This window comes from Mya arenaria, chromosome 4 (genome assembly GCF_026914265.1).
Source record: "Mya arenaria isolate MELC-2E11 chromosome 4, ASM2691426v1".
Classification (NCBI taxonomy): Eukaryota; Metazoa; Mollusca; class Bivalvia; order Myida; family Myidae; genus Mya; species Mya arenaria.
Window position 1 is genome coordinate 20,854,339 of NC_069125.1, and position 13,008 is coordinate 20,867,346.

The 13,008-nt window shown below is 34.2% G+C and overlaps 1 protein-coding gene across 3 annotated transcripts in view; it reads left to right on the top strand.

Moving 5' to 3' along the window:
• The first annotated feature begins 237 nt into the window (after positions 1–237).
• The window catches only part of LOC128230404 (calumenin-like), a 60,261-nt gene continuing 47,490 nt past the window's right edge, over positions 238–13,008 (top strand). For all 3 annotated transcript variants that reach the window (XM_052942633.1, XM_052942634.1, XM_052942635.1), the window contains exons 1-3: positions 238–366; positions 7,882–7,993; positions 11,813–11,940. In XM_052942633.1, coding sequence (XP_052798593.1) covers positions 7,892–7,993; positions 11,813–11,940 — 230 coding nt within the window. In that variant the 5' untranslated portion in view covers positions 238–366; positions 7,882–7,891. The remainder of the gene's footprint in view (positions 367–7,881; positions 7,994–11,812; positions 11,941–13,008) is intronic.

Sequence of the window (13,008 nt, forward strand, 5' to 3'; positions counted from 1 at the left end):
ATTTTTCTAAAAATACATTTTAATAGAATATACTCAGTAAACGCTATGTTTGAGTCCAAGCTTATGTGGAATAAGGTTGTGATGCAATTCAGACTAGCGTCGACTTATTTCGGTAAAACAAAGCACCATCTGTATCAAATTTCATGCCACGAATGCACCCTCATAACCGCAATATTTACCAGCTCACTTCCGCTCCACGTTGACAAAATACGATTGGTTGATCTGATCACATGATATGGATTATCGGATATGATTGGTCGATAATAGATCAGTGTCAGTGGCAAGAAAGTGAGTTGTGCCGACTTAAAGAATCATTTCTGGATTATTCTCCGTCTCAACAAGATTTTCTCTTCATATTCAGTGCAGGTTGGTGATTAATGTTATAATTGCATGGATTGGATGTTAGAGAGATTTATTCATTAGTACATTAGCGAAATAATGTGTTTTATTTATCTGTCAAAAATCATCTGAATCTTTGGACGCTTATTGGAGTTTTCCATTAATTGTCCACGAAAGTGGTAGTTTTACTGATTAATCAACAAGAGTAGTTTCACTGATTTGAATTTTATTTAAAAAAAAATCGTTTTTAAAATAATTTAAAACAAACAAACTTTTGAATAATTTGTGCACTTTTTCAAAGTTTGCACTTCGACATTAATCAAAATCATATTATGATTTGTAAAGAGTTGTGTCTAACATTGAAATGTTTAATCATGACAAGGGGATTGGCAATAACATAAAAAAGGAGCTTGTGATAAAATACATGTACAATGCATGTTAGTCATTCTATAATGCTGTCCAGGCTTTTTTTTTAAATGATGGTTAGCCTGGACGTCATTCATAACAAAATTCGTAAACATGTTCAAAATGCCGATCAGAATTTGGTCGCACATTTATCAAGAATTTTCCAATTTAGTCTATTAAAACAAAAAAAAGAACACTTTACCTGTTAAAACTAATCCTTTTTACATCAATTGCACTATATATCATAAAATAATCATGTTCCGAATTGTTAAAACAACATGCATTTTCAAACACCATCAAAATTCACCAAACACCATTGTTTTTGTTAACGAATGTAGCCGAGAATATCCAAATGCATTTTCTTTTCGCTGGTTAAGGTTACACATGACTATTAGTTACTTAAGGTATTAGCCATGTAATACAACTCGGGAAACATCGGGTAACATCAACATATATCGCCACTCGCTGTAACAGATCGCGACGAACATCGGGCGTATTCGGCCTGTACCGGATGTTGCTATTTTTAGAAACAGAAGGTATTTCCCGGCTATTTATAGGTCAATAATGGAATTTCTACATCGTAGGATTTGGAAACATTGTGATGTTTTTCTCATGAATATACATTTAAAATAAATAAACACTAAAAGTACACGCTGACAGTTGATTACGATACATCTAACAATTTGAGTCATTACAGTTAAACATGGATTATAAGTGAAATATACGCGTAAGAGAAGATTTTCTCTCGAAAAAACGAACTGTCAACAATCGGCATGGAACTGGGATATTCGTATCAAAGGGCTCTGAATGTAAGTATCCTTGAGTAGTTTTGTATGTTGATGTGTTCAAAAACGTTGTTTTTTTAATTTATCTTTGGAATTCTTAAATCAGTTTTATTAGCTAAATGTTTAGACAGCATGTTCATATTTTACATGTACTTATGTACATGTTGCATATTTTTATATGTACTTATGTACATAACTTATGTTTAAGATATAATATGAGTATGTAATCTTTAAATTGATTGTTTTATCTTAGAAAAATATTAGACTTAAAATTTTGTTTAAAATGATGTGTTTTGGTACGTGACCTATTTCTAACATACCACAATACATGTACATACCCGTTATTTGTAAACAAAATGCATATTTTCAAAATTAACCTGTGAAAAAAAGTTGTATGTGGTTTGGGGCTTGAAGCCGCATCTGCTAGGACACTATTGACATTCATTGGCTTGGTGTAGGTCTCGTTAAAACCCCATACTGTTGTGAATCATTATTAACCATATGCCCAACAACTACACATTTGTGCCTACCAACCATTACTCTTGGCTAAAACAGATATTAGTGCAGAATGTATAATACTTGTGCATTTGTATTTTACGGTGGTAGTTTCTGCTGGTTGATAATCAGAAGTATAATTTCTTCCAGGCAGGAAAATGACTGAATATTACTTAGTCAACAACACTGGGTTATGAAGAATTCCAGCCTGCATTAATTACTATGTTGGATCCTTGAGAGCGGATTTGACAGCCATGTCCATCCACAAGGCAGTCGCATCTGATCGAGATGATGTGAGTATTTCATATAAAACATATCTGACTTGCCGTTTTTGTTTTTATAAACCTACTGTATTCAATAATCAAGTGGTGGTGGTGGTGATGGTGGTCAAGTGGTGGTGGTGGTGGTGGTGGTGGTGGTGATGATGATGATGATGATGATGATGATGATGATGATGATGATGATGAATTTTATTGATAAATTTAATAATTTTCTTTATATATATACATGTATGTATCAGCTTGTTGTTCTTTTTTTCTCAAAATAATGTTGAGAAATATTAAACTGTTTATATTTTATTTTGTATATGTATGGCAGTATAATTATCTATACTAATTAGTTAGAAAGGCTTTAAAGTACAACTTTTTTCCATTACAGCATTAAACATTCTTGATGGGTAAAGTACCTGAAGGTGCATGAAAACCAAATCAGCATTGACTCAGCATTGAGTAGTTATCATCTGTGCACACACTACAAGTACAAAGCATGGGAACAGACCAAACTTCAAATGTTGAAGAGTGAAGAATTATTGTGAAAAAAACACTAATTGTTAGAATACCAATGACAAAATAAAACAGATATTCATCAAATTACCCACAGAGATTGTTTACATATTATAATATTAAAAAAAAACATTAGTTGAGAACTTTCACTCTGATGTTGGAGTGTTGGAGGGGCAAGCCCACTTAGTGTTCTTGTTTCTTCACATATTTTAGTTTAAAAGTACACTTATTTGTTTTAAACTCTGTATTCTGAGTTAGTATTATGAGTAAAAATCATTTATTTCAAAGAGTACATTTTATGAATAAGTCCAATTAAGCTTTATAATTTTTTACAAGATAAAGGTTGATTTTTAAGTATTTTATTAGCTATAAAAATGTATGGTCACATGACATTATGTATATTTTCTTCAAAACTGGACGGTAAACTATCATAAATTGTGTTTTAAATTGTTCAATAGACATCATAGATAATATCTAAAATGATTTCAGCAGCTTGCCTTATAGTTAACTATTTTTTATGAATTTTATAAAACTGCTATATATTTTCAAACATCGAAAAACTGCTCTTTTCCGAAGAATCATAAGATCAATCAAAATGAATTTTTTCCATGTGTATCAATAATGTGTTCGTTTGAACTTTATTTTTCTGTTAACTGAAGTTTATTTTACCAGAAACTGTTGTGTTTATTTCATAATCTCTGATAATGCGAAAAAAAATCAAATATAGACAAAATATTTACTTGTCGCTCTTTGTAGCCCTTGGAGTTTGGGGGTGGGTGTAATAAAACATAAATAACTTTTTTAATTCACGGTAAAAAATCTTCAAAATTTGGATAAAAGTCCCATAGTGTACCGTGATTATAACTATGTTGTCGGTTAAAGCTTTTAAAAAAGTGTGTATTACGCGGCTAATACCTTAAGTATGAGCTGATAGTGTCCTTGGCAGTAGTTTTGTTTAGGCAACTTAAATGCTGTATTGTAAACCTGTAAAATATTCAAAATAGAATAAGAATGAAGTGTTTTCAAACATTAATTACTTTTGTTAGTATATTGGAATTGGAATAAAGGCATTTAGTTTTTGCAAAATGAATCAAATAGCAATATCATTCAGTTTGTGGAATGTTATCAAAGTATGGGAAGAATTTTCATTTGCATGCATGGCATTTTTTTTTCAATTCGTTTTTATTATTTTCTATTTTTGTAATTTACCCCTCATCTGCGCTCACTTGGATGTCTTTGGACTTTTGTATGCTTCATATCCTTTGTTTGGTGTCTTTAAAGCATCCAGATTCTGACAAACAACAATTTTTTTTCAAGTACTTGTCACAAACTTGTGGTAAGAGCAACCTCAGGTACAAACTGGTGACTGTATGAGGTCTCTCCTCCCTACCTTCTTCCTACCAGAAGGTGAGTTAGTTTTCTGGTGGTCCCCAGTGAACGACCATGTGTATGTATGGTGACAAAAACCTGCCATGACGGTTTGAAATTCTGCAATTATTTGGAATTTTTTAATTGTCATCTATTGACATAAAAACATTTCTACATTTCTTTCCCCTTTCCCCCACGCACCTAGCCTCCCGTCCAAACACGACCATACATTATAAATACTAAAGGTGTGCTTTTACTTTGTATGACAGAAATGAGAATACTGGGGAAAATTACCGGTTTGCCTTTACAAGCTTTGTGAAATTTCATAGAGTCTCTTTGAACCGCTGGCACGTTCACGTCACTAACTGGGCATCTGACCTTGACAATTTAAATGTTTAGTCGGCAAAGATTGCACAAGTGTCTCATATCAGCCCGAGGCATATTCTATACGAGCATGAAGGCCAATTATCACGCAGAGGCCCGGCTTTGTCATGTTTTAACCTCTTTACCAATATAGTTCTTTTAAAAACACACACAACAATTCTTACTCTAGTTGTTTTCCTATAAGCTTTAAGCTTGACGATAAAACGCACTCTAGTCGGAAAAAAAGCAAACAACAATGTTCTGCAATTACGTTTTTCTATCAATTCCATTAAAAATAGTAATTTCCTGAAGATTCCCTTTAGTTGAGTTTTGTATAGGTTTTCTGATGTGAGGAGTAAGGTATTTGTTAATATAAATATCATCATAAAACATCTGTTCTAGCGAAACTATATAATATATATACACAGAATAAATTAATAAGTCAGCAAAAACGTAATATCTCTGATTATTGTAAACTTGGATTGTCGTGTTGAAGTCAAATTGTGATTAATAGGTTACACAATAAAACATTTTGATTCACTTAGTGTAACAATGCTGTTGATATACATGTCTTTTTTAATATTTAGTCTTATTTTATATACATATGTATAATAGTATGCATTGTCCACATTGCCCTTAGAATAGTTTGTAAATAAATCTTGAATCCTGTATGTGACGATAAATGTTTTTCAAATTCATTAAATACAAAAGTGTGGTAACTGATAATGATAGTGTTAGGGGAAGGTAATCCAGACTAAAAATACTACTTCAGATTAAAACCCTAAAGTATAGTTGTGTGTAACCTTTTTTCTTTTTGGCAGTAAGAAAGCTCCTTTCAACTGAAATCTGGTATTTTAATTACTTTTTTTGAAGAAATAGCTTGTGAATTTGCAAAATGGATATGGTTATTGATAAGAATTAAGGTATTTATTGGCAGTCTTAAGCCACAGAATACAAATGAAGAATATTTCATTTCATAGACAGTTTTTACATGTTTTTGAATTTTGTTATGAATGAAGTCCAGGCTAACCATCATTAAAAAAAAAGCCTGGATAGCATTTTAGAATGACTACAATGCATGTGAACTAGTTCATGCTGTGCAATAAACTCATTTTCATATATCTTTTGTTTTAGTTCTTGCTAAATATCAACCTAATTTTCATTTCAAAAAAGCCATATTGATGAAGTTCTTCACACACACATTCACTTTTTATTTTTATTAAGTATAAACCCCTGTCACCTAAGTGCCACGTTCCTACGTCTTCCAAGAAAACCTATCTGTACGCAGTGGAATCACAAGCATCACTGCACAGGGTTTGCACAGACTTGAAAAGTGCTTGAATTTTGGGCTGCTAGATGAAAAGTCCTTAAATTTGAAAAAAACTCCTTGAAACTACTTGAATTTTATTGTTGCCTTGAAAACTGCTTGAAAAGTGCTTAAAAAGTAAGAAATGGTCCTTAAATTTCCTTTCAAGCTTAAAAATCAGTTTGTCTGTGTATTTTATGTTCGTAGTAAGAAAGACAGAAAGTAAAAACTTTACATAAATAGTTCGGTTTAGTTTGGGTCTCGCTTAAAGAAAGAGAATTTACGTCAGTGTATCGGTACGGATAGTGTACGGGGCTTTGCCTGCGTTGCTATTTTCACAATATAAAATATTATATAAAACCTTTTCCGTTTTGGTTTCCAAGATGGCGTGCGTCTTCAACATTTCTTATTATAAGAAATGGTTTTTTTTATACCCTTGGTTGGTAGATCAGGACAACAAGCACAAGGCAATGTGCAAACTTTGCTCCAAAGTCATTGATATAAGTTCTATGGGCGAGTCTGCGATCAAAAGCCACGCGAAATCAGACAAACATAAACGGAATATGTTGCCGTCAACTTGTATGCTGGACATGTTTACCACTAAGAAAAGTGATGAACTGTTCTACTGGTTCTACAAACATTTTTCCCTCTATACCACCACCAACACAGCAATTGACCAATAGCAATAATAATAATTTGAAAAGCTATTTGAACAAAAACACCATATTGAAAAGCGAGATTTTGTGGACATTGCAAACAGTTGTGACTCATTGCAGCTACAAATCTAATGAAAATATAAGTGATGTATTTAAAGCAATGTTTCCATTGAAATTGAAAAAAATAAAGAAGAAAAAAGTGACAATTGCAAATGACATAGATTATTTGGAAAAAAATGCTGATTGTCTGTTTGAAAAAGCCGAAAATACAGGCAACTTAAAGTTGTTAACGGAAGCAAATTGTAATAGGAGAAGAGCAAAAGAAAAAAAGACAATTAGAAATAGCCCTTCTGTTGACAATTTGGGTGAAATTGTATGTTCTAAAACATTGAAATAAAAGTGGAAATTTTATATTTTGTTCCAAAACTTTTAAACATTTGTCGTTTATGTAACTGATAACGAGTAAAGATATAGTCCTTGAAAATCAATTATTAGTCCTTAAAAACTCCTTGAATTTTAAGCCTGACTTGCTGTATGAACCCTGCTGCAGCAACACAATGGCTTCGGATTGCAAAGAATGCTGAGCGACGGGGCACACTTTGAAAATGCCCTATACAAACACCGTCGCTCGGCGTTCTGATAATAGTGCAGTGTGATCGCCTTGAGGTCACCGTAGCAGTTTAGTAAGGTCTCCTACACTGCCACAGGATCACTGCAGTGGTTGCAGTGCGAACATAATGGTAATTGGTAGCACTAACCCTGCCTCGTACAGCATTTTCTGTGATGACACTGCGTCTCTAATGTGCATAAACAGCGGGTCTATGGCGCTTACAAGGAGTTATATTTTTCTTACTGCGCTCTAACAACTATTGTATGGAGCAGCTAGGGCGGTCATTATGCTCCCAATGCGCCTCTTCCACATCAATGGGCGTCTGCATGACAATGAACAAATCCAACAAAATACATGTATTATAAAGGAATAATATATGCAAATAAACATTAATTTCACCATGACTGATGTTCAACAGCAAGCAGGGCTACTGCTTGCCTATATGCAGGTCCAGCAGATCCAGGATGCTTCAGGATATCATTGATTGATCAGCAAATTACTGATTATAAGTTAATTTACTGATAATTATAAACATAGCGATAACTGGACCTTTTATTGTGCAGGCTAGATAAAAGACACACTGGATCTTGGACAGTATGTGCATTTTCTGTAAATGTCAGGTTATTTTACCCAAATTGATTGATTAACCACTGTTATCATTATTATTATAATGTTGTCAGCTGTCAGAACAGAGATAATAAATATCTAAATTAGTGTATAAATTATAAATTAAAGTTGAGCACCTTGGAATATGATTGGTTTATCTTTTCAGGCTGCTTACCATGAAACTAAGTTCCGCCAGTCTGGCCCTTGCTCTGCTGACCAGCAGCTGCTGTTCTGCCCTTCCTCCAAACAAGGAACACAAAGACAGGGTGATGGATCAGGTCAAAGTTTATATATATTTATTCGCTGTTTTGATGAAAAGTAAAGATGATCATGCGGGAATATTTTTTTCTCTTACCCTCTTCGGCTAATCAGTGAACCAAAGAATTAGGAACACTGCGTAAATGCAGCGGGTTCAGGTTTAAATTGACTAAATTAACAACATTTTGTGATTGTTTATCTGAGTTATGATATTTGATGTCATAATGATATAATTTTCAGCAAACAAACCTCTCACAGTTATTTTAGTGATACAAAGCCATAGAAAGTTAGCAATTGTTTTTAAAAAGGATCGCCAAACAGTATTCAAGTATGAAATTGATATTACATTATAACTGAATAATAAAAATTAAATATTCCACTATTATGTATTAGACATGAAATAGAAAAGGTTGCTATGGAAACGTACCAACCATGATTTTACCAAAATTACAATAACCCTTTTGCCAAAACTGCCCATTACGGCATGTAAACGCAGGTGGCCGACTCTATTGACTACTGGATGTAAATGAGTTTGACTGCATTTCAAATGGGTCAGTGATTTTTATTTAAATTTTCAAAACCACCTGTGGCTTTACAATTGGGAAAATAAGTGCGTTAATTCCCAAAATTGGGAAAATACAATGAACATTAAAATGGTCATTTAAAATAACCAGTAACAAAGAAACCTATTAAAACTGTTTCAACTCTCTTTAATGACAGTTACTATCATAAAAACATGTAAAACATGATTTTTGTGCCAAATGACCCTGTTGGGAAATTCTTCATAAATAATAACAAAGGATATAATTTATATAATACTTTAATGAATTACATTGGTATTTTCATCATAATATGCACTGACTCTGTTAACACCTTACATTGTTTAATCCCTTGTTTTAACTCTTTGAAATAAACAATTTCTTAATTCCTCTTAAATTGGATACAAAATCTGCTGTCTAATATAAATGATGACTTTCACACTCATAGAGAGAATGGAATTAATATATCAATATTTTTATTTTTTCCAATTTCCAAATTTGGTGTTTTGATCAATTGCAAACAAGACTATTTATAGTCTTGTTTGCAATTGATCAAAACACAAAAATGAATGAATTTTGTAAAATCTCATCAACATGTTTCCTTCGGCATTCATCAAAAAGTAAATACACCATCATTATAATAAATAAATATTTTGTCATTTCACCCAGTTGTCTACTTTCAATTTCATTTCTCAGTTCTGTCATTTTCCGATATTGGCAATGAAGGTCAATGTCATGTATGTAAACATGTAGGTGAGGCATGACAAAGAACAGCATTGTCTATTTAATTAGTTATTTTAATCCCCTCCTGCACCGAATAATTTACTGTCACTTTTGAATTATAAATCCTTTTGTTGACAATGACACATGTTTTAACACAATGTTTTTAACTCTTAATTTGTTACATACTCTCTGAATGGATAAAAAAATATATTTCAACCAATGAAAATCCACCTTTCACCATGACGCGGATGTTACATCATTGTATGTCTCTTTGAATAGACGCTTGCATGTAAGGGAAATAACTGTTTTGTTTACATTTCCATCGTCTTTTATTCTTATTATTTTTAGTTGGAGAACTCCAGATTTGGAATTTGTAATCAGTAATGGGGAAAAAAAAGGATACTTTATGACATGAATACCGGCTATAAATATTGCCGAAAAAAACCCTGACAATTCATAATTGTATTTTTTATTCATTTCTGAGGGGAATTGATAACCTTTTTTTGGGAAAATATGACTATTTTTTGGGAAAATTGGATGATTTTCGGCGAGGGGAAACAGCCGTTATTCGGCGGTAAATTTCACGAAAAAAAATCACTGACAACATCTCCTTAACCAACTTATTTTGATGAAACATCACAGGGATGTTCCATGGGTGGTACCCTTTCAAATTTGTTAAAAAAAATGTATTCCATGCCGAACTCTGGTTGCAATGCCAACCGAGAAAAACAATGTTAGAAATCTTCTTGACAAAAACCATGGGGTTTAGAGCTTAGATATTTGGTGATATATATATATATATTGTCTAGTGGTCCTCTACCAAGCTTGTTCCAATTATGCCCCTGGGGTCAAAACTGGCACCACTCATGAAGTAAACCTGTACCAAGTTGGTTCAAAATATGCCCCTGGGGCAAAACTGGCCATCCACTGGTCCAACTTTTTTTATGCCCCCCTTCGATGAAGAGGGGTTTTATTGCTTTGCACATGTCGTTTGGTCTGTGGGTTAGACCAAAGCTTGTCCGAGTGATAACTAGACAATTCCTGGATGTATGGTCATCAAACTTGACATGAAGGTTGTGCCTGATTAGTGGATGACCCCAATAGATTTTGGGGGTCATTGGGTCAAAGTCCAAGGTCACAGTGACCTTGAATGGTAAAAGGTTGTCAAAGCTTATCCGAGTGATAACTTAACAATGCCTAGACCTATGGTCATCAAACTTGACATGGAGGCTGGGCCTGACCAGTAGATGACCCCTAACAATTTCTGGGTAATCAGACCAAGGGTCAAGGTCACAGTGACCTTGAATGATAAAAGGTTGTCCGAGTGATAACTCGACAACGCCTGCACCCATAGCCCTCAAACTTTACTAAGACTTTGAGCCTGACCAGTAGTTGACCCCTATTGGTTTTGGGGTTCATCGGGCCAACGGTCAAGGTCACAGTGACCCTGAATGATAAAAGGTTGTCCCAGTGATAACTCAGTAATGCCTCACCCCATGGCCCTCAAACTTGACTTGGAGGTTGGGCCTGACCAGTAGATGACTCCTATCAATTTTGGGGGTCATTGGGTCAAAGGTCAAGGTCACAGTGACCTTGAATGATAAAAGGTTGTCTGAGTGATAACTCAACAATGCCTGCACCCATGGCCCTCAAACTTGACTTGGAGGATGGGCCTGACCAGTAGATGATCCCTATTGATTTCAGGGGTCAAAGGTCAAGGTCACAGTGACCTTGAAGGCAAACTTGAAAATTCCTGGACCGATGATCATCAACCTTGACATGGATGCTGGGCCTGACCAGTAGATGACCCATATTGATTTTAGGGGTCATCAGGTCAAAGGTCAAGGTGACAGTGACCTTGAATGATAAAAGGTTGTCTGAGCAATAACTCAACAATGCCAGTGCACCCTCAAACTTGACAAGGAGTTTGTACCTGACCAGTAGTTGACCCTTTTGATTTGGGGGTCATCGGGCAAAAGGTCAAGGTCACAGTGATATCTGCAAATATCAGTCATCATCTGAATATGATTTAAAACTGTACCTACTATATTAACACTTTAAATGGTCATAATCTTAAAACTGCCTCAAAGGCATTTAATGTCAATAACAAATCAGCTGTCATTTCGGTCCATGCATATTTCATTCAATTGTACAAGTAATCCTGACAACATGGCGCTCAGGGTGGGCATAATGTTTGACAAACATCTCTTGTTTAAAATCGCCTCTGTTCATGGATTAAGTTTTGTGAAAGCTACCCTTAGTAGTTCAATTACGAATAAGGTAGTCAGTTATAAATGTAAAATACTGGTAGCAAAATAGTGGCCAGTATTATTATTTTGATGGAATGAGCGGGAGGTTTACAAATTTTTAATCAGGTTAAGCATTTTAGTCCCAAAATCAGACAAAATATCTATTAAAATGAATCCCTGTCACTTCTTTTAGGGTATGCAAGTCTATAATGACAAATGTGCGAGTTACTGAAGAACCTGTCCCTCTAATCTGATCTTTATGAATGAAGATCATATCTAAGAAATCACATTAATTTAGACAATGTTTTCAACCTTTCTTCTTTTACAGAAATTGAGCGATAAAGAACATGAACTGAATGGTGAACACAACAACGACTATGACCATGACGCCTTCATGGGAGAAGAAGCCAGTGAATTTGAAGATCTAACTCAAGAAGAGAGCCAAAAAAGACTTGGGTAAGCTACAAAAATGTATGATACTTTTGTAGTATCCTATTTAAGAAATTATATTACACACCACTGAGGGTCATATATGGCATTTTAGGGACATGCCAGTCAGCCAACGATAGTGTATTTATATTACCATTCAATATTTTTAAAGTGCTTTAGATGTGTTTTATTGAACAAAGATAATAATGTTAACTTCAGACAAATTATCGCTGTTGTGAAAATAGCAAGCCGCACTTACCAGTTGTTTGACGTCAGCTGTCCATATTACATTTTTGGCAAGATCCGGACTTTCAAATTATGAAATGGACTGCTGACGTCATAAAACTGGATTTTTATGAAAATACTGTAATATACGGATCGATCAACTTTATATATACAAATAATTAATGATATATGGTGTTTCATAGAGTGTGTTTCATGCTGTTTCAAATGCAGTCAATCCGTAGTCCAGGGTTTCCGTCAGATATTTATGACATTTGGGGGCGGATGCCCTTCATGCGACAAGGCTAATTAACGACACACGTTAATGACACCGCCATGCCTCCTTTCCCGCAGGGACGATCTTTATCAAAATAGTCCTCAATATTGACAATACACAGTTTATGTTTACCTAATAGTTGATCGATAGCAAGAACGCGTGTTGGCCATATAATCAAGTGCTGATCTGCTATCATAATGGTTAGCTGAACGCCAGAAGGCGTGTCGGGAATATTTCACTTGATGCATCATCCATTTCCGTTCGTGGCTCTCACCAACTCCTCCAATAATAAATTGGCATTAGGGGGTAAATAACTTCATCTTTTCAATCAATAATATTATTGGCCTTCGATTTTGAATTAAGCAATTATGTGTTAATTGATGGGTGTACTCAATTTTTAATCTAAGCGCGAAAATTTCACGCTGCAAACAGCTTTGCATCGTTCTACAAAATTCTCTCGAGTTGAAATTTTGAAATGGCATTGCATCTTTACAATACAATGAAAATCTAAAATATTTCACTCGTTTAGAAGCAGAAAATAGCGTAGTTATTTATAGACTGAATATTTTCATATCTTTTCTGAGAAATTTATGTCA